Source organism: Symphalangus syndactylus, chromosome 19, assembly GCF_028878055.3.
Source record: "Symphalangus syndactylus isolate Jambi chromosome 19, NHGRI_mSymSyn1-v2.1_pri, whole genome shotgun sequence".
NCBI lineage: Eukaryota > Metazoa > Chordata > Mammalia > Primates > Hylobatidae > Symphalangus > Symphalangus syndactylus.
The window spans coordinates 16,141,337-16,164,093 of NC_072434.2; the positions used below are offsets into that span (position 1 = coordinate 16,141,337).

At 48.4% G+C, this 22,757-nt stretch overlaps 1 protein-coding gene and 1 pseudogene across 14 annotated transcripts; one reads left to right on the forward strand and one right to left on the reverse strand.

Annotated features, from left to right (window-relative positions):
• Window positions 1–2,720: 2,720 nt before the first annotated feature.
• Window positions 2,721–22,448, forward strand: FCMR (Fc mu receptor). 14 transcript variants are annotated; one of them, XM_055234279.2, is made up of 9 exons: window positions 3,939–4,123; window positions 4,508–4,600; window positions 12,411–12,743; window positions 13,460–13,573; window positions 14,550–14,772; window positions 16,168–16,298; window positions 16,640–16,783; window positions 16,990–17,048; window positions 21,661–22,448. In XM_055234279.2, the coding sequence occupies exons 1-9, from the start codon at window positions 4,087–4,089 to the stop codon at window positions 21,787–21,789; spliced, it is 1,263 nt and encodes a 420-aa protein (XP_055090254.1). In that variant the 5' UTR covers window positions 3,939–4,086; the 3' UTR covers window positions 21,790–22,448. The 14 variants fall into 14 exon arrangements, with proteins under 14 accessions (XP_055090255.1, XP_063469705.1, XP_055090266.1 ...); XM_055234280.2 differs by lacking the exon at window positions 4,508–4,600 and having other exon boundaries at window positions 2,721–4,123; XM_055234285.2 differs by lacking the exon at window positions 12,411–12,743.
• Window positions 18,260–20,329, reverse strand: LOC129458788 (large ribosomal subunit protein uL13-like; annotated as a pseudogene).
• Window positions 22,449–22,757: the final 309 nt, after the last annotated feature.

The window sequence follows — 22,757 nt, forward strand, 5'->3', positions numbered from 1 at the left end:
GGTCATCATAGAGAGTGAATGAACACACCACCTCAAGGACTTACACTTTCCATTGTATCTGGCATTATTTATTCCCTCCAGCCGCTGTCGGGGGGCTATGAATGTTTTCCATCAGGTTCATCCCTTCTGGCCCCTAGAGGGTGCTGGGCCATTGGCTCCCTTGCCCCATGGTGTGCTCCAGCCTGGCAGACACTCCCTGGGAGTAGGAGTGCCAGGACACCATGGCAGCCCTGTGAGTCAGAAAGGAGAAATCGAGCGTAGATGAGAAAAAAAGAGAGAAGAAAATAAGGATGTAAGAATTGTAAACTTCACAATTTCACCAGCAGTCAGTCTTCCCTTGGGCCCCAACCCCCATTACCCAGGGGCAACAGCTGAAAGTAGATGGAACAAGCCCAGTTCTGGGGGTTTTGATCCCCTCAAATTCCAAATATTCGCCTCCTGCCCAGCCGTCCTCAGACCCCTAACTCTTAGTCTTACAACCCAATGGGATGTTTTCAGGGTTTCATTTGGGCCACACATGATGCAAAAAGCTCTCCTACCCACTCCCATCCTACACACCTTCCGCCCTGCTCGGCAGTTCCCAGCCTCAGCACAGCCAAACCCTGATCTTCACAGACATGCACACACACTCACACTCCACAAAGCGCACACACAGCCACACACCACACACACACTCCACAGAGCACACACACACTCATGGACACACACCACACACACAATCATACACACATAACCACACACCACACACACTAGACAGAGCACACACACACTCATAGCCACACACCACACACACTCCACAGAGCACACACACACTCATAGCCACACACCACACACAATTACACACAAATAACCACACACCACACACACACTAGACAGAGCACACACACACTCATAACCACACACCACACACTCGCACACTCACAACCACACACTCACACACTAGACAGAGTGTAGAGTGCGCACACACATAGCCACACACCACACACTGACACATACTCATAACTACATACCACACACACAACAGAGCACACACACACTCATAGCCACATACCACACACTTACACACACTCATAGCCACACACCACACACACACTCCACAGAGCACACACACACTCATGGACACACACCACACACACAATCACACACACATAACCACACACCACACACACACTAGACAGAGCACACACACTCATAACCACACACCACACACTCACACATTCCACAGAGCACACACTCATAGCCACACATCACACACACACTCAGACACCACACACACTACACAGAGCACACACATACTCATGGACACACACCACACACACACACACAACCACACATCACACACTCACACACTAGACAGAGCACACACACACACTCATAGCCACACACCACACACTCACACACTCCACAGAGCACACACACACTCATAGCCACACATCACACACACACTCAGACACCACACACACACTACACAGAGCACACACATACTCATGGACACACACCACACACACACACACATAACCACACATCACACACTCACACACTAGACAGAGCACACACACACTCATAGCCACACACTGACACACACTCATAACCACATACCACACACACAACACAGAGCACACACACACTCCTAGCCACACACCACACATTTACACACACTCATGACCACACACCACACACTCCACAGAGCATACACACACTCAGCCACACACCACACATTCACACACACTCATAGCCACACACCACACATTCACACTCACGCACTCATAACCACACACCACACATTCACACTTACATATGACACACAGTGCACACTCGTACTCATAGCCACACTAGAGCCAAAAATCTTTGTCCTAAATACAGGGACATTAGTATTTTAAAATCCAAGTTTTGCTGATATATCACATTCACACACTCACACATGCCACACGGCATACACTCACACACTCAGCCACACACCACACATTCACACACACACACACTACACACATCACACACAGTCACACACCCTACATTCACACACACTACACAGCACATACACACTCATAGCCACACATCATACATTCACATAGACACACTACACATAACACACTCATACTGTCATAGCCACACACTACATGTTCACACTCACTACACACACTCACACTGTAGCCACACACCACACACACACACCACACACGTATCACACAACACACATTGCACCTTCACACACCACACCTCAGTCACACACCACACATACTTCACACGCTCAAACGTCAGAGTCATACAACACACATCACACGCTCACACATTCATTCACACATACATTCATACTCACACACTCTTGCCCCCACACACATCATGTTCATTCACTCGTATTCTCCTTCTCTGTCTCTCCAAGACAGCCCCAGGCCTCAAGCCCAGCGCATGGTGGAGCCTAGCTGTGTGACAGCTCTGGGGCATTGGGAAGAGCCCGCTAAGTAGGGAAGGGTAAGGCTGATCCCAGCTGGGAGCTCTGGCACTAAGGAGAGGCCCGAGGCTGCCCTCTGCCATCTTGGCCCATTTCGGGGCTGGAGGACATCACAACCACAACTGCTCTGGGCCAGGGGAGATTCAGATACGGATGGGGCAGGGCAGGCTGCCCACCCCCACACACACTTCCTCTGCACCTGCTCTGAGCGTCACATTCAACTTCCACCACGGATGTTGTTGTTTTAGAGAACATGTGACAAATCTGCTGTGTGGGGGCGAGCGGGGAGTGGCTGACACGACCACTGTGGAACCCGGCTCTGTGAGTCACATCCCCCCAGAAACAGTATGAGTATAGCCCGGATCCTCCAGGGGCACAAGAGGTCCTTGCACCTGGAGTTGGGGCCCTGAGAACTGACCTCCAGGGATGAAACTTCCAGGAACAGAGCCCTGAGAATGCCCTCATAAGTAATACCCCTGCGCAGCTCACAGTGAAGGCTTCTTAAAGCACTTCCATGCCTGTGAGTTCTGCTGGGCCTCAGAAAAGCCATGTGAGGTGGGCAGGGTAGGGGCAATCCCTACTTTATCAAGGAAAAAACCCAGGCCCAGGGAAATTTGCCCAAAGCTAGAAAGTGCCAAGCCAGGACAAGACCTGAGGTCTTCTGACTTGCATCCAAAACTCTTCCCAAGATGCCCTGTGGCCTCAGCATCTCTCTCCATCAGTCATGGGCCTTACCCTTGGGCCCTTGGGGTCCTGAAGGAGGGCTCTACCAGGGTGCCGTGACTTCAGGCAAAGTGGCTGCATGACCTGTCACACCCCAGTTCTGGCATTGCCATGGTGGTCACTGGACAGAGGCCTGAGCCCTTGCCACAGGGCAGCACCTTGGGACACTTGGGGGAGTTGAAGTGTGAGGGACGGCTGAGGTGCTGGGGAGCTACGGTGAAGTCCCCAGGAACTATGTTCTACAGGAGGGAATGCCAGGGATCATCTAGTCCCAGCTTCGTTTATTTCCTAGATGAAGAAATTCAGGCTCAGAGAAAAGTAATGGATTGCTCAAAGTCCATAGTTAGTATCCCCACATAGTAGGTGCTCAAAAACGTTTGTAAAGATGAGTTAACTGGTGACTGGTAAGGACTACAGTCAGCATCTTCTGACTTCAGGCCCAAGTGTCTGCCCATATAGCCTTTCTCAGGCCGGGAAAATTGGTGATAAGGCTCTTTTATCCCGAAGACAGAATGAAAGCAAATGACCCCAGCACGGAAGCCAATGAGTATACATAAAGCACGGGAGGCCCTGCTAAGAAAAAGCACCAAGACAAAAGAATATCAGGCCTGGTCACTGCTAATAGTCTGGAGGAACTGCTTAGATGCCTTTTGAACAGGGTGACCCTTTCTTACTCCACACAACATGTTTTCTCAGCTCCTGACTTCCGCTGTGGTTTGTCAGCACTCTCTTTTTAGCCTAAGAATAGTTAGCAAACAAGGCAAGTTGTCATTTCCTCATCGTCAAGCTTTGTTCCTCGTGGGGGCTAGAAATCTCTTTCCAGCTCCAGATTGTGAAGGGCTCCTGAGTAAGCAGCGTGTCTCCGTCCCCCTCTCTAGGGGCTCTTGGATGGACCTTGCACTCTAGAAGGAACAATGGACTTCTGGCTTTGGCCACTTTACTTCCTGCCAAGTAAGTACTGTGGGGAAACACTTCAAACCTCTGAATGAGGCTTGAATTGGCCACAAGTAGAAGAATTGCCTGGTAGCTCTAGCTCTGATGTTCCTGGATGGATTCAGTTGCAAACCAACACCTAGGGCAGGACAAGAATGGAGACCACGTGAGGTGTTGGATGCCCTCCCCACTCCATGCTAATGCTCCTTTCTCCACTCCAGACACTCTCCTGTTTCAGTCAGGTGTTAACTCTATCACCCAGGCTGGAGTGCAGTGGTGTGATCACGGCTCACTGCAGTCTCGTACTCCTGGGCTTGAGTGATCCTGCCACCCCAGACTCTCTAGTAGCTGGGACTGCAAGTGCATGCCATCATGCCCAGCTAATTTTCAATTTTTTTGTAGAGATGGGGTCTTGCTATGTTGCCCAGGATGGTCTTGAACTTGTAGCCTTAAGTGATCCTCCTGGCTCAGCTTCACAAAGCACTGGGATTACAGGTGCGAGCCACTGTGCCCAGCCAGGTGTTAACTCTTAAGAGCTGAAGGTGTCATCTCTCCTAAACATATTAGCCTATTAATATGGGATCTTAAAGCAAGTGTCTCCGTACTTCTTTCTTCTTACCTCTACACTCTTTCTATAGATCTTTTTCAGTCCCGAATTTCCAGCTTTCAACCCTAAACGAAAATTCTGTAATCCATTCAGTGGCTCTAATCTATTTCCTGAATTCCATATCTCAATTTACAACTGTCTCCTGGGCAACCCCTACTTCAACATTCCACCAAGATTTGAAATGTAAACTGCCTAACCTTACCTCAAATTCCTCATTTATCACCATCCAAACCAGCTATTTCACCTGTCTGAAGTATCTCTGATCATCAGCCACAAAATGCCAGAATGGCTAATTACCACCTCTTCCCATGTATCCTCATTCAGACCTTAATCCAGTCAATGGCCGAATCATTGCAGTTTCGAGATCCATGTCTACTGGGATAAGAAGCAGCAGCAATTGATACTAGGAAGGTAGCAGAGGAAATGGACAGGAAAAGAACACACAATCCCCTCTTAACTATCTTTCCCACTTTCTCTAACTCAGGATACCTGCAGTGCCAGATTAATTTTCTCAAACTTGACTTCTAATCACCGGATTACCTCTCCCAAGAACCTCTAATGACTCCTACTGCCTACTGAAGTCAATATACCCTCCTCCCTGTATCCCCTTTCATACTCTGAGCCAACCATACTCCCCAACACTTTCCTAACCTGTGGCCAACAGGACTCCTCCTTGAACACAAGTCACACACTCCTGACACCATGCCTTTGCCCATGCTGTGCCTTCTGCCAGGAACACCCTTCCTCTTACCTTCACCGTTTTTTTTTTCTTTTTTTGAGATGGAGTCTCGCTCTATCACCCCAGCTGGAGTGCAGTGGCACAATCTCACCACACTGCAACCTCCGCCTCCTGGGTTCAAGCAATTCTCCTGCCTCAGCTTCCCAAGTAGCTGGGATTACAGGTGCGCGCCATCGTGCCTGGCTAAATTTTATATTTTTAGTAGAGACGGCGTTTCACCATGTTGGCCAGGCTGGTCTTGAACTCCTGACCTCAGATGATCCACCCGCCTCGGCCTCCCAAAGTGCTGGGATTACAGGCTTGAGCCACTGCATCTGGCCACCTTCACTTTTTATGGGCTCTTCGAAGTCCATCTCAAACTTCACCTCCTTATTGTAGACATTCCTGAGCCCCCTCTTCTAAGCCCAATAGCTGCCTTGTATTATGTTCAACGTGTGTCCATCTTAATTTGGCTTATTCGGTGATAAGTTCCTTGTGGGTTAAAATGGCTTCCTATTGATGTTTGCTTTCTTTGCGATGTCTTGAGTATGAAAGAAACTCAGATATTTGTTGAGCTGAAGATTGAAAATCTCTAAAAGTCCGACGGAATGGAGTTTACATGAAACATCAAACACTGTGAGAGGTAGTAGGACATAGGAGGGCATGGTGGATGGTTAACTAAACTTAGGCCTGAAGAGGAAGAGGGGATTTGGTGGGGAGTAGAAGACCTAAAGGAATGAAGGGTTGTCAAATTGCACCACTTCGGTCTGTCTTGAGAAGTACCCTCATTCTAGCTGGGCCAAAAGGGATCCTGCTGTGGGCCCCACCCTTCTCCACTCATGCCCATACCCACAGGGTGAGCAGTTTGCAGGCCAGGGGGATGCACATGCCCCAAGCCCACACCCAACCCCACTTTTTTTTTGAGACAGGATCTCACCCCCGTCACCCAGGCTGGAGTGCAGTGGTGTGATCACGGCTCACTGCAACCTCAACTTCCCAGACTCAAGTGATCCTCCCACCTCAGCCTCCTGAGTAGCTGGGACTACAGGCACATGCCACCACTCCTGGCTAATTTTTGTATTTTTAATAGAGATAGGGTCTCACCATGTTGCCCAGGCTGGTCTCAAACTCCTGGACTCAAGTGATCAGCCTGCCTCAGCCTCCCAAAGTGCTGGGATTACAGGCCTGAGCCATCATGCCCTACCCAAACTCTCTCTTTTAGAACTAGAATTCCCCGTCCACATGACTCTGGGTCCCCTTTCAGTGATGGTGCAAGCTTCTATCCTGGCTCTTCCTCTTGATGTTGACCCCTGGCCTATAAAAGGTGGCCATGGGTGGCTATTTGGGAAGAAGGTGGGGGTGGACAAAGACTGTACTTGCAAGCTGGGGTATCTACTATGTATATACCAGGACCCTTGTGCTGTGGGCAGGAGGAAGGGATGAGAAGGAAGGTGGGCAGAGGCTGGGGGCAGGAAGCTTGGGGTTGTTTTCCCTGCATGGCCACGGAGTAGAGTGGACATCCAAGGAGGGTGCATTAGTCAAGCTAGGGAAATAAAGCGAATTTTATTTAACAGTCATTAGCTTGATTTATAACTTAAAAATATTTGGGCCTTAATTTGTACTCCTACTCCAGGTCCTGCAAATGCTGGGGTGGGTCTCCCTAGGGCCCAGTGCATGAGGCACAAACTGTAGACCACTTTGCCTGGAGCCCTGTGTAGAGCTCTATAATAAAGCAAGGCAGTGTCATGCAGTGTGAGCTTTCAAACCTTTCTACCTTGACTAATAATAATAATACATACATACATACATGCATACATACATGCATACATACATTTGATGCTGGGACCCAGCATACACAGACATGCACACACACACACACACACACACATACACACACACATTTAAAATTTATTCTTGATTCTTTAACATGAAGATGAGTTCTAGGCTTCAGCAGATGGGTGGATGATGGGGTCATTGGAAGAGTATGTGAAGGTCAGGTTTTGGAAGAGAAATCAGCTCTTTCTCAGCTGTCCTAAGTTTGGCATAGATCTTACACATTCAGGTAGGGTCCAAGTGGAGATGTCAGAGCAAGTCTGGGGCTCAGAGGAAGACTGGAGATCACATTTTGGTGGAATCTGTAGCACTAGCCTTAAAAGCCACGGGAGTCAATGAGCGAGTGAGGGGAGAGAGGGAGGGAGGACAGAGAGAAGAAGAAGTCCAAGGCACAGGCCCTGGGCTAGCCCAGGATGGAGAGGTGGGAGAGAAGGAGAGGAAGAACACAGGCTGACAGGGAGCCACCGTTGAGAGTGTGCACTGGGGAAGCCACACCAAGGGTGTGTTTCAAGCTGGGCCGGTTGCATTCTGTCAACCACCGCTGAGAGGATGAGGGGAAATGAAGACAAAGAGGTGACCATTACATGTGGCAACAGGAGAATTTCAGTGACTCGACAAGAGCAGTTTCAGTGGAATACTGGACACGAAATTGTGATAGGAGTGGATTGAAGAGAAATTGGGAGGTATGGAAGTGAATCCGATTTAGCGAATTTGATGACTGATTTGAGAAAGAGAATAAAGAGGTGTGTTGGCAGGTGAAGGGGAGGCAAAGGTCAACTGAGGGATTTTTAAAGATGGGCAAAGCTAGGCACGGAGGCTCACGCCTGTAATCTCAACACTTTGGGAGGCCGAAGTGGGTGGATCATTTGAGCCTGGGATTCAAGACCAGCCTAGGCAACATGGTGAAAGCCCATCTCTAAAAAAAAAAAAAAATTTGCTGTGCATGCTGGCAGGCGCCTGTAATCCCAGCTACTCAGGAGGCTGAAATGGGAGCCTCAATTGGGCCCAGGAAGTGGAGGCTGCAGTGAGCCAAGATTGCGCCACTGCACCCCAGCCTGGGCGACAGAGAAAGACCCTCTCTTAAACAAAGAAGAAGAAGAAAAGATGGGCAATAGCAGGACATGTGTGTAAGCTATGGCAATGCTAGATGAGAAGGCTGTTTTTCTCCAATAGCCAGAGAAAGAAACAGGATCATTGCAGACAAGAAGTTCTAAAACAGGTGAGAATGATGGGCTCGGGATACAGGTGGAGGGGCTGGCCTTTGAAAGGAGGTGGACACTTCATTTGTTGTGACAGGCTGCAGGCCTGGACACACCCAGGTTACTATATTTGGAAATAAGAAGCTGAGTGGGATGTTTCTCATCCTTCAAAAAAAAATCCATGCCCTGTTTGATAAACATAAAAATCACAGGCCAGCTCTCCTCTTCCTGAGATCTGCTCTTATTTGAGTTGACTAGGTCCTCATCTGCACTTCCACCTGGAAAATCACCCCTAAGTGGGTGCCAGAGTCCCTCTCCAGAGCTCCCCAGCCACGAAGGACCTATGGACCTTGACCGTATTTTGTATGGTGAAAATTTTTTCCGATTTTCCAATCATGTATTTACATCCATTTATATATTGAGAGTGATTCTTTAAGCCACATATCTCCCTCTTCCCTACCATAACCACTGAAAATCAAGTCACCAATTTAGAGATTAATGTCACTTACTTAGCAGCCTCTCAAAAATACTACCATTGAACAGGTTGGTTCCTTTCGATGCCTTCTCTCATTCCTCCCTTTCTTCCCCAGAATCATTTGTAAACGTTATATAGCCCATGATTGCAGAAATGCAAGAGTACCTGGGACACCTGTTTAAAAACACGTATTTCTAGACCATGCCCTAGACAGATGTAGTCAACTTTCCTAAGCATGGGACCAGGTCATCTGCATTGTAGCCATTCTCCTCAGATGAGTCTCATGCACACTGTGCTGCTTTAGATATCTAAACCAGTAGCTTATATCTGTCTTTTCTCTGTTTTCAAAATCTGCTTTACTAAGTCTTGGGAATAGGTTAGAAGCTACCATGAACTTGAGGAGAACTAGTTTCTTTTTCCTGGGGTCTGGTCATTTTCACATCGCCAACTGCTGCTTCCTTGTGGACCAGAGCTCAGCATAGCCAGCAGGTTTCCTTGCACTTCATCCATCCAGGGTCTGCACAAGGAGCTGAACAGGCAAGCCAGGGATTTACCGAAAGCTCAACCCTGGGCGGCCTGAGGCTGCTGGAGGTTGCTACATAGGTGATAACCCCATCTCTGCTATCTTCCCCTGCCCATTTTGTACCATCTTGCTCTTGGGAAAGTGGCATTCACACCCCCTTCCTGGCTGGGTTAGTCTCATTTGAATACTTCCATGTGCTTCCACCCTCGGCATTCAACTTCCCACACAGGTGGGGGCTGTCTGGATGCACGAGGTGATTCCTCCAGATCTTCCTTTGATTGGGTCTTTGTCTGTTGATTGACACTTTGTGACAGGTCACCTTTCCATTGCAATGTCTAGTTATGAAGCTACCTCATGACTCAATTTCCAGTGGGTTTAAAGCAGTGCTCGGTTTTTCATGTGAGGGTTTCCATGTCAGAACTCGTGGCTTTGGCTGGTCCATCTGCCTGTCCCTACCACGTTTACATCAGCTACACTTTTAGATCTCAACGTGCTCCTGTATGTCCTCCCTCTCCAACCCTCCCCACCCGCCCCGACCCCCTTTTCCCCTCCCGTGATTGTTTTTACCTCTCTACCATTGTCAGAATTCTTCTCTTTGCCCAGAATGTCTTTATCCCAAAGCCTCAAGCCCCACCTCTTTCCTAAGCTATCCCTGACTCTTGTTTGACTAAACTCGTTAGTGCTCTTCTTAATGTGTGCCCTGTGGCTAAATCTCAGTACCTTTGCAAATGTCTCTCCGTCCATGGACATGCTATGTTCTCTCTCATATCCCGGACTGTTAGGGGACTGTTCTGGCTATTTGGAAGAATCTCTTCTCCCCGCTTCAGCCTTCCAGCCCCACCTCACCATACACACACACTTTACCCTATGAACTTTCTTCCCAGAAATATGCAGACACTTATGGGATCCACTTAGTTGGCAATTAATCAGACATGGCCTTACCCTCTTCTGTAGCTGGCTCAAGTGCATTAGACCTGACCTCTCTCACTCAAAACATAAGCTTTATGATGTCAGGGACTCATGAACCACATCTTTTATCCCTCCCCAGCACACATACAGTGTGTGCACACCTATGCACACATGCACACGCACCCTCACTTCCCCTCCTATGTCCCCTGCCTCCATGATGAGCATCGTCACTCTCTCAGTTGCCCTCCATACCCATTCCTTCAGATCACAACTCAGACATCGCTTATTCCAGAAAGCCTTCCTCCGACCACACCACCCCCTGCAACAGCCTACATCAGGTGCCCGGGTTTGCTCCTTCCAGGGAACCCTGTGCAATCTCTCTCATGGGATGTATTACACTGCTCACTGGCCATTGATTGGTATCACTCACTAAATGATTTGTGGCTGAGGGAAGGATGCCGGCTGGTTTACTGTCACAGGAAAGGCATTCAATAAATGCTTGTTGAATGATTTAATAAATGGAGCTGTGGATGAATGGCTGGATGGATGCGCCTGAGCGACACCAAACTGGAAAGGAAAACCTGTTGCAACATAACCACACCACGCTCCCAGCACCACACTGAGGTCACATGGGGGCTGTATGCTGTTTGGGGTCACCTGAGGCATATTATGTCTCTTTGGAGTGGGTGATATACTTTTGATTATCATCTCAAAGGTTTAGTGTCTGGGTCCTTATGGGTTTGGATTTGGTGGTGAGGCCAAAGCTGGGGGTTAAATTAAGGTAACGCTAGGGCATAGGATTGGGGGTGAACATAGAGCTGGCCTGAGGTTGTGAATAGGGTTGGGGATGGGACAAGGCTGAAGTTGAGACTAAGGGTAGAAACGAGAATAAGCGTTGGGCATGGTGGCTCAGTCCCAGCACTTTGGGAGGCCGAGGCAGGCAGATCACTTGAGGCCATGAGTTCGAGACCAGCTTGGGCAACATAATGAAAACCCCATCTCTACAAAAAAGACAAAAATTAGCCAGATATGGCAGCATGCACCTGTAGTCCCTGCTACTTGGGAGGCTAAGCTGGGAGGATTGCTTGAGCCCAGGAGGCTGAGGCTGTAGTGAGTCGTGATCACACCTCTGCTCTCTCCAGCCTGCATAACAGAGTGAGATCCTATTAAAAAAAAAAAAAAAAGAAAAGGAAGGAAAGAAAGAAAGAGAGAGAAAGAGAGAAAAGAGAGAGGAAGGAAGGAAGGAAGGGAGGGAGGGAAAGAAGAAAGAAAGAAGAAAGAAAGAAAAGAAAGAAAGAAAGAAAGAAAGAAAGAAAAAGAAAGAGAAAAGAGAGAGGAAGGAAGGAAGGAAAAAGAAAGAGAGGAAGGAAGGAAGGAAAAAGAAAGAAAGAAAGAAAGAAAGAGAGAGAGAAAAGAGAGAGGAAGGAAGGAAGGAAGGGAGGGAAAGAAGAAGGAAAGAAAGAAAGAAAGAAAGAAAGAAAGAAAGAAAGAAAGAAAGAGAAAGAAAGAGAAAAGAGAGAGGAAGGAAGGAAGGAAAAAGAAAGAAAGAAAGAAAGAAAGAAAGAAAGAAAGAAAGAAGAAAAGAAAGAGAGAGAGAAAGAGGAAGGAAGAAAGGGAAAGAAAGAAAGAAGGAAAGAAAGAAAGGAGAGAGAAGGAAAGAAGGAAGGGAGGGAGGGAAAGAAAGAAAGAGAAAGAAAAAGAGAGAAAGAGAGAAAAGAGAGGAAGGAAGGAAGGAAGGAATGAAGGAAGGAAGGGAGGGAAAGAAAGAAAGAAAAGAAAGAAAGAAAGAAAAAGAAAGAAAGAAAGACAAGGAAAGGAAAATAAAAGAAAAGGAAAAGAAAAAAGAAATGAGGATAAGCCTGTGGCTAAGGACACGCTGAGGCCAGGCTAACAATGGGGACAGGGCTGGATCTCGGGATGAATGTGAGGTTGGGCTGGGGCCTGGGCTAGGGTTGGAGAGACAGCTGGAGCTGGGAAGTAGATGGGGCTGGGATATAGCTAGAGATGGGGCTCCCTCTGCATTAATCTACTCTCCCTGCAGTATCAGGGGCCCTGAGGATCCTCCCAGAAGTAAAGGTAGAGGGGGAGCTGGGCGGATCAGTTACCATCAAGTGCCCACTTCCTGAAATGCATATGAGGATATATCTGTGCCGGATGGCTGGATCTGGAACATGCGGTACCGTGGTATCCACCACCAACTTCATCAAGGCAGAATACAAGGGCCGGGTCACTCTGAAGCAATGCCCACACAAGAATCTGTTCCTAGTGGAGGTAACACAGCTGACCGAAAGTGACAGCGGAGTCTACGCCTGTGGAGCAGGCATGAACACAGACCGGGGAAAGACCAAGAAAGTCACCCTGAATGTCCACAGTGGTAGGTTCCTCTGCTGATTGGAAGCTCAGACTACCCAGAAAATGTTTCCACTTGGGAAGATTGGGACAGCCATCTAACTGTAACAGTCCCCTAGACTCTTACACTGTTGCCATATAAGCCACATAATGATTGAGATCCATATGAAACCTCATAGTCAATTAACTCCATGGTCCACAGGATTTTCTACCCAACATGGATGAAAGGAACAAGATAGGTGCTCTCTTTGTATTGTTCATCCTACCCAGGGCATGAGGGGAGTGGAGACTTGAGATTGAGGAGAGGCTCTGAGATGGAGGAAATTGGAAGCAAAAGGAAATAACTATCCTACATAATTGTCCCATGAGAAATAAAGGAAAGACACTAATTTATCCAGCCACATTTATAGGCCAATCTTATTACTCTATGACCTGATCCTTTATTTCTCTGGAATCCCACCTTTCTGCTTTCCTCCTCTGAGTTCCCCACACATATGCAGCAGTAATTCAACAGCCTAGAATCCCAATGACCTTTGCTGATTTTGCAGGGAATGTTGACTGGACTGGGGGAACCAGTATTTCCTCCAGGGAAGCCCCCAACCCAGCTCCTTTTCTGCTTCTTTCAGTGGACCCTGCCCTCATCCCCTCACAGTCATCCACTTGGCTGAATTAGCTTCAGTTTACACCCAAGCCTCAGTCTCCTCCTAGAGACCACCAACATATTCCTCTTCCTTCCAATAGAATACGAGCCATCATGGGAAGAGCAGCCAATGTCTAAGACTCCAAAATGGTTTCATCTGCCCTATTTGTTCCAGATGCCTGCATATACCAGTTCTTCCAAATTTGTAACCAGAGGTCAGTTCACCATAGCAAGGGTAGGAGAGGTGGGTGAGATGCTGTGGCAGTGTGAAAATGGAGGAGGGGGTCTATGTTCAGTTCATAGAGTGGCTGGCAGAGCTGAGCTGAGTCTTAGGTGTGTATTCCCTGCCTTTAGAGAGGGTACATATCTGCCTGAGATCTACTGTCCATGTCCTTCAAGCCTGTCCGACAGTCAGGTCACCTAGTCCTAGCTGCAGAACTTCATATTACCACCAGGTGGCACCACAAGCAATGACGTTTGTGCTCCACTCACAAAATCTAGCTCTTTTTATGAATGACTGCGGAAACCAAGACTGGGCAGACATTTCCCAGCTGGAGATCATCATGTCTCGTGCTTCCCGTAGGGCTGTCTTCCACCTGCTGGCATCTAATGATTTTAACTCTATTTTGCAACTAAAAGATTAAGGATGTTCATACTAATGATACCTTTACATTTTGATATCATCATCCAGTTTTAAATGCATTTTGGCATGCAATATTCCCATCATATTATCCCATATGCCTATGAGGTCGACACATTAATTGAACATTATTACACTAGGTAACCCTGCTAAGAGCCAAGAGGGATAGTGTAATTGAACAGATCATGTAGCCAAGGTTGTGACTGATAGGTGTGAGATGGGGAAGAAGAGATTAGCACATAAATACAGCACAAGGCAGAGCGGGAGTAGAACTACAAAAAAAGGTTTTCCCCCTGCTCTGAGAGAGGCAAGCTCTTCTACCTGGGAAGTCAGGGAAGACTTCCTGGAAGAAATGGTATTTGAAGCAAATATACTTGGAATTGACTAGGCCTAGATGGCATGTTAAAAAGGATTTTAGGCCCTGAGGACTGCAAGAATAAAAGTAGTCTGCATAAAAGGGAAAGATATGTTGTGGAAAGAGGTGGTGACCTAATCCCGTTGGAGAATAGAGTTATAAAAGGAGCATCACTTTTTCCTGCTACCTCCTGCAGTTACCACACCAGCTCAAAGGACCAAGGTCCCTCCAGTCCACCACTCCTCCCCCACCACCCAAATCACCCACCGCCCTCGAGTGTCCAGAGCATCTTCAGTAGCAGGTGACAAGCCCCCAACCTTCCTGCCATCCACTACAGCCTCAAAAATCTCAGCTCTGGAGGGGCTGATCAAGCCCCAGACGCCCAGCTACAACCACCACACCAGGCTGCACAGGCAGAGGTAAGAGACCACTGTCCAGGATCTAGAGTTAGGCTAGAATTAAGAGATCCAGTGAAACCCACTGCAATGTCCATTATTAGACACCCTCCTTGGCTTTGTCTCTAGGCCACTGCGAAATATACCACCTATGAGTATAGCTCATTAACTCATTAGTTCCTTTAACAAAAACACACTTGTCAATGCCCCAGCATTGATCCTGTAGAAAGAAGTGAGACCCAGCTCTTCCGGTCACTTAGATTCATTCAGATCTATTTTTATGGGGAAGAACTAAATGAGAATAAAAATAAAATTAACTATTAAACTAGTAATATAAAATTACTTTCACCCATTTCTTGTTACTGTTTTAATGTGGCTACTAGGAAATTTAAAATTACGTATGTGACTCACGTTTCTCCTGGACAGCACCAGTCTAAAGGCTGAGGTGCAGTCCAAGGAAGTACTGCAATATACCACTAGGGAGAAGCATTATAGCAGACTCCAAAAAAAAACCCCTATAATAATCAAAATTGGTTTTGCATAAGCAAAGACAAAGGTGGTAGTGAGAAAGAGGACCTCCAAAATCATTTGGGTTCTATAGGTAGGAGAAACTGGGGCCATGAGAACCAAGTGGTTTCAGATAGAACCAGGACTCTTGATTCCTACCTATTGGTAGGGAAAACATCAAGTCCAACCAGCATTTTCTTATTCTCTACTATGTGGTGGGCATTGTGCTATGTCCTGAAGATATAAGAAGATGACAATATGCAATATCCAGATCTTACTAACATAAGTCTGACTGTGATAAAGTCTGAAACAGGCATGACCACAGAATTGGAAACCCAAAGCTCTCACACACACACACACACACACACAAATCTGGCTTACCATAATTAGGAAGAAAAGAGGACTTACACAATGTCCTTTAAGAAAAGTAAGATTTCAATATGCAGAGAAAATTGAGGGGAAAACTAGGCAGAAGGAGCACTATGAGAAAAACAGCCTTTTCCCCACCATTATAAGGAGCTAGCCCAGTCAATATCTGCAATAATCTCGTGAAGAAACTGAGGTGCTGAACACTGGAAGGTGCATTAAATTCCTTATATCCACTCTTATTTCATCCTCATAACAGTTCTGTGAAATAGATTTTACTATACCTATTTATGGAGAGATAAGGCTCAGAGAGGTTAGGAGACTCGTTCAAGATCACACGACCAGTAAAAGGCGGAATATGAATTTGAATTCAAGTTTCGTGACTCCACAGGCAAGTCTTTTTGAGGGGGGAGTGGAATGAATTCTGTTAACAAAAGGACAAACCTGTAAGCCATCTCCAAAAACGTTGGCTACACAGGAGCACGCCCTCAACCCACCTCCTTTAATAATCTCTTCCTCCCTCTCTCCCTTTCCTTCCCTCTCCAGAGCATTGGACTATGGCTCACTGTCTGGGCGGGAAGGCCAAGGATTTCACATCCTGGTCCCGACCATCCTGGGCCTTTTTCTGCTGGCACTTCTGGGGCTGGTGGTGAAAAGAGCTGTCGAGAGGAGGAAAGGTGAGCGGCTGGGCTGGGGGCTTGGGTAGGGAGAGCTGAGCTGCCCAAAGAGCCCAGAGCGTTCAGAACCCCCTTTTGAACTTCCATGGGAAACTCAGGGAGCTTTTGATGAGCAGCCTGGGGTGTAGGGAAGTGGTGGCCACTGGTCTGAGGAGGAGAGCGGCCTGGGCCCTTTGGTCTTCCGGGCAGGGCGAGGCCGTGCCTCGTACATTCCCCAAGCTTGGAGCATCTCCAGGTCAGACACTGCCAAGCCCGAGGGAGGAGGCAGCCTTTCGTTTGGGGAGGGTGGCACGGGCCTCTGATGCCATTTTCCTCCCTCTTCCTGTGGCTTTGTGGGGAAGCCCTCTCCAGGCGGGCCCGCCGACTGGCCGTGAGGATGCGCGCCCTGGAGAGCCCCCAGAGGCCCCACGGGTCGCCGCGACCGCGCTCCCGAAACAACATCTACAGCGCCTGCCCGCGGCGCGCTCGTGGAGCGGATGCTGCAGGTGAGCTGCCGGGCGGGCCATGGGGAGGAGCGGAAAGAGTGCGCTGGCTCCGGGAAAGCCGGGTGCAGCGTGGGGGCGCGCTCCTAGGTGCCAGGGCTTCCCGCAGGGTGGAGCTGGGGGTGGGACGGGGTGGAGCTGGGGGCAGTAGCATGATGGTGGGGCAGGAGCCTCGGCCACCGCCTCACCTCGCCCTCGCTCTTCCCCAGGCAAGGGGGAGGCCCCCGTTCCAGGCCTCGGAGCGCCGTTGCCCCCCGCCCCGCTTCAGGTAAGCTCCGCTCCTGCCCTGATTGGCAGCCGCGGCCCGACTGGGAGGCCCCAGCCCTGGGCGGGGACCCAAGTGTGGCTTCCCGCGACGCCGCCGCGATCCCGAGAGCGGGTTTCCCAGCAGCTCCTGGACCCTGAGCCGAGGAACAAGTTGTTTTAGTTTCCTCCTTGTTTGGTGTCAGGAGGTTGAATACCGGGAACTGTGGAAGACCTGGTTCCGGGCTTCTAGCCAAGCAGTTGTCATGGGATACCTGCGTGCTGGGTGCAGCTGGCTTAGCAGAGAATGATAGGTGGCAGCTCCACAGTTAGGTGAAAGGCTTTCTCCTGGAGGAGATTAGATTTCTAGGGGGTACTAGGGAGGTGGAAGCTACCTAGACAGTTTCACCTTCCTGTGCGCGAGAACTTTCTAGTAAACTCTTGAAGGTGAAAGGAGGTAATTTACCCTTCTCTGGAGGCGGTTAAGCCTGGTCTAGAGGATGACTTGGGAGAGATGTAGACAGGGTTCAACACCTTGAGAGAGGAGGATTCATCTTTAAATCTAGAGTGGATGGAGGGAACTCGCGTTTCCACTCAGGGTCACTGATGGTTGGGTAGAAAGCCTTTATCCATTCATTTTTGTTTAAGAATTGAGATGAGAAAGCTTTTTATTCTCTAAAGCAGCCTACAGTGTCCAAAACATGCAGAACCCAGAATAAAGTTTTTTTAAAGGGTGTGGTAAAAATCCCTGTTTTTTTTTTTTTTTCTTTAACAATAATTTATTTGATTCTGATTACAAAATACAGGTGAGGAGCACAGGCAATGCCTGTAATCCCTTGGTCGTACATCTTCCCAGTCTATGCTTCTATAAATACCCTTTGTACAACAGCAAGCTCATGTTGTCTGCAAGCGCTTGCACATTCTAACAGCTGCAGAGTTATATGACCAGGCGGAAAGTTAAACAGACACCCCATTCACAAGGTAGGGCCCCTCCAATTAGTCTTCCGGCTCCCTTTTGCTAATAGTAACTGGTTGCTCTTCCTATTGGTCATAGATAAATTACACCTGCACAATTCTCTGAGTGCTTTCAAGTAACCTCAGAAAGCAGTGACTAAGACCCTTTCCTTGCTCCCAGCTTCCTATGTCCCAGGCTGCCTGTGGTACCCGGACTGCTGCTGCCCCTGGGTCCCGCACATTCCAGGGCAACGATGGAGGAAGGGCAGGCCAGGCCCAGCATGAGGAATTAACAGTCTTTATTGGGCTCAGACCAGGAGTCCGTGGGTCTTGAGGACCTCTGTGTATTTGTCAGTTTTCTTCTCCACGTTCTTCTTGGCCCGTTTCCGTAGCCTCATGAGCTGTTTTTTCTTCCGGTAGTGGATCTTGGCCTTCTCCTTCCTCTTCTCCTCCAGGGTGGCTGTCACTGCCTGGTACTTCCAGCCACCATCGTGAGCCAGGCGCTCCAGATAGGCAAACTTTCTTGTAAGCTTCAGACGCACGACCTTGAAGGCATCAGGAACCACCATCCGCTTTTTCTTGTCATAGGCAGGTGGGATGCCGTCAAACACCTTGAGGCGGTCCAGAGCGGCCTGGCCTCACTTGGTCTCGTGGGGCAGCAAGCCTCGCACGAGTGCCAGAAGATGCGGCTGGGGGCCAGGAGGTGGTAGGGAGCTCGCGAAGGGTTGGTGTTCATCCGCTTGCGGGGGAAAGCCAAGTACTTCAACTTGTTTCTGTAGAAATTGCCAGAAATGTTGATGCCCTCGCAGCGTACGACCACCACCTTCCAGCCTAGCAGTACCTAGTTAGCCACGATGGCCGCCAGGGGGGCCCAGGAGATGGCCTCCATCGTCAAGCACCAGGACCTGCACCTCCGCCACCTTCAGCAGCTGCCTGGGAAAAGAAAATCCCTTGTTTAATTCCCGTGTAGACTAAGCTAATGCAGCAGACTCCAAAAGACAGGGCCCACACGGTGGAAGCCTACTTCCCCCTCCCCAAGTAAAGGCTCAGAGACAGGGACAGGAAGAGGTGGCCTGAGCCAGTGAGCCAAGAGGTGGTCTCGGGACTGACACTCCCTCCGTCTGGTTGCTGCACCAGCTTCTGGAGTCTTGCCGGCTCCATGGTCAGTACTCAGGCACCAGGACCGTGTGCACGTCCCAGCTTACAGGAGGGAGGAAGAGAATGCTGCTTCTTAAGCCCGTGACCCTGACTTTTCCCACCATTTCCACTTGCATCCTAGAGGCTGAAACTTAACCATGTAGTGACCCTCCCTTCAAGGCAGGCTGAGAAATTTAATCCCCAGCTGGCAATCGTGGGCCCGGCTACAAAGAGGAGAGTGGTACCCAGCAACAAGAGGCAGTTCTGCGCAGTCCCCTCCGGCTTCTCCGGCTTGCCCTTCCCTACCCCCGCTAGAGAAGGTTCACACCCGCGTGGCAGTGTTCAGCAGCCCGAACATAGTAGGCATTCAGTAAGTACTCATTGAAAGGAACTTTGATGTATTTTGTACTTTACTAAAGAGTGAAGCAGCAGCAGCTTGCTTCGAAAATATGTGCACAAGGTCCTGGTACCTGAATACTGACCATTGACTCCAGAGGATGGTGCAGCAACCAGGAGGGACAACAGACGCAACACTGTCTACTCCTTCTTTCCAGCAGCCCTTTTCTCTAAAACTGCCCTGTGGCCACACAGACCCTCACCTGGGCCTGCACCTCGTTCCAAGCTGACCCTGCCTCTCTACTTGAAACTCTCATTGCCACTATGAGGGGCAAAAATCTTGATGGAACAAATTTACGAAAAGGTGCCTATGCTTAATGGCTCATTATTATAGCTTCCATGGAGAGCATTTCCATTTCTTAAGCCAAATAAGTTAATCTCAAATGATGAATTATAACCGGCAGTGAAAGATAAATTTTTGTTTCTTTTTAGCAAATCTAAAACCATCTCTATTATCAGACAAAGAAAGTTAATTAAAACATAATAGAAGATTGTGTGAAAAACTAACAAAGGGCTTGCTCACTTTTTTCAAAGTTCGTTTAAGTTAACAAAAACGGGCCGGGCGCGGTGGCTCACGCTTGTAATCCCAGCACTTTGGGAGGCCGAGGCGGGCGGATCACGAGGTCAGGAGATCGAGACCACGGTGAAACCCCGTCTCTACTAAAAAATACAAAAAATTAGCCGGGCGCGGTGGCGGGCGCCTGTAGTCCCAGCTACTCGGAGGCTGAGGCAGGAGAATGGCGTGAACCCAGGAGGCGGAGCTTGCAGTGAGCCGAGATTGCGCCACTGCACTCCAGCCCGGGCGACAGAGCGAGACTCTGTCTCAAAAACAAAACAAAACAAAACAAAACAAAAAAAAAACAAAAACGAAAAACCATGTCATACATCGAGGATTTCCTCTGCCTCATCCTCTTCCCCATCCTCAGCCTCATCTTCTTCCCTGTCCTCAGCCTCTTCTTTGGCCTCTAAAGGAAGCTCAGATGTTACCACCTTCCTTCTCACCCTGGAAACTTTATCTTGATCATCTCTCTTTTCTCTGTGTCACCTCCAACTTTGTGTATCATTTCTCCTATTGTTATGTGCTGGTTAATTTGCTTCGGGTTGACATCTTGAGCTGTTCTGGGATCCAGGTCTTTCTCGACTGGTCTTATATCATCTAAGTGGAGTGCTACCGACATGTGCTTATTAGCTGTCTTTCATTGATTACTTGACTGAGTTTCATCCTCACTGACATTTATACCAGGACCATGTAATTTTGTTTCTTAGTTTTCTTTGCTCTCACTATTACTTTTCTTTTCAAACTTCTCTCTTTTTTTCTTTTCTGCTTTGTGGCTTCTTACTTCCTTGACTGATGGAAGACATATTTTCAAAGCAAGTTGCTGCTGCTGCTTCCCTCTATAGTAAAGTACAAAATATATAAAAGTTCCTTTCCATGAATACTTCCTGAATGCCTACTATATTCAGGCTGCTGGACGTCTAATGCTTAGAGCTTGTGTTTAAATACATAACCGTCCCCCTTGTGGCCTTCCTCAGTGGATGCGATAGTAACTGTGCCATGTTGGGGTCACTGGCACAGTCCTGTCTTATGAGAACTGACTGTCCTCAAGGTGGATGATCCTGAAGTTTCCGTCCGGAGAAGAGGAGCACCAGTGTTCCATGTGGGCTGCCATCTTATCCCCTTCACCATCCATCCCCCTTCCTGGAATGCACTGTCACGATGCCACATCAAAGCATCTCTGAGCCCTTAGAGAGGTGCCGAGGATGACTCACTCTACTTCTGAATAACTCCCTAAGAAGATGCATATTTATTCCATAAGTCACAGCATCTTATCCCCGAGGGGATACTCCTCTGGCAGCCGGGTCTCTATCAGGCCCATGCTTAGCCACATGATTTTACTCTGAGCCCCATTTAAGGCATTTCCTGCCCACATTAGGTCTCAGTGTTTTCCAGTTATCTCAGGTAAGGCACTACCCTGAAAATCCCCAGGGCTACTCCACTTGATGAAGCTGAACCATCTCTGTGTCTTTGCCTTCTGGAACTCAGCAGCCATGCCCATGCCCATGCCCCATTGCCCGCTATGAAAATCCACCTGGGGAGATATTAAAATCACCCTACCCAGATCCAGTGATGCTTCTTTCATTGTCCCCAGGTGTCTGAATCTCCCTGGCTCCATGCCCCATCTCTGAAGACCAGCTGTGAATATGTGAGCCTCTACCACCAGCCTGCCACCAAGATGGAGGACAGTGATTCAGATGACTACATCAATGTTCCTGCCTGATAACTCCCCAGCTGTCCCCCAACCCCAGGCTCAGACTGTGGTGCCAATGGGTCTCATCTGTCCGCTGATGTGCAATACCTGCTTCATGTGTTCTCAGAGCTCTCACCACTTCCCATGACCCATCTCGACTCCCACCCCATCTATCTGTGCCCTGAGCATGGCTCTGCCCCCAGGCCCTCTTGCACACCTTGGCAGCCCCTTGTAATTGACAGGTAAGCTGTAGGCATGCAGAGCAATTGTCCCAATGCCACTTGCTTCCTTTCCAAGCCATCGAACAGGCTGTGGGATTTTCAGAGCATTTCTTCCGTATCTTTGACCACAGGGTTATTGCTGTCCAGGCTCTAGATCAGATGGCATCAGGCTGGGGCAGAGGCATAGCTATTGTCTCGGGCATCCTTCCCAGGGTTGGGTCTTACACAAATAGAAGGCTCTTGCTCTGAGTTATGTGGACATGCCTCAGCCCCATGGACTAGGCAGGGGTCTGGTATAAAAACACTCCTGGAAATGCCTTTGCCCTGATCCAAATGTTAGCACTTGCTAGTGAATGTCTACTTATCTCAAGTTCTATGCTAAAGGCAATTTGTCTTGATGTGATGATAAACCAAACTTATTAGCGAGATATGCATATACATCCATAAATTCTCTTTACTCTGTCTCCATCACTCGATGCATATAAGTGCCCTGACCTCAGCATCTTCCCTCTAAAAAAAAAAAAAAAAAAAAAAACTATTTGTCATCTCTTTATCTTTCTTCCATAGCCTGACACTGGTATTTGTGCACTTACCTTAACTTTGGTCTATTTTATTCATCCAAAACCATTACATTTCTTGGCTTTCACAAATGTTCCCCATTTCTTAGCCAGTTCCAGACAATGTATAGCAAGGAGGGGAAGGAAAGCAGTCAGGAGTTTCTGGGTGGCCACGGCTCTGCAATAGCACTTATGTCATGGAAGAGATATCCCACCTCCT

Coding starts and splice junctions, on each gene's coding strand:
- FCMR (XM_055234279.2), top strand. CDS start 4,087: ATGGACTTCTGGCTTTGGCCACTTTACTTCCTGCCAA. Junction 4,124..4,507: donor GCCACTTTACTTCCTGCCAA/GTAAGTACTGTG, acceptor ATTTTTTTGTAG/AGATGGGGTCTTGCTATGTT. Junction 14,773..16,167: donor ACCAGGCTGCACAGGCAGAG/GTAAGAGACCAC, acceptor TTCCCTCTCCAG/AGCATTGGACTATGGCTCAC.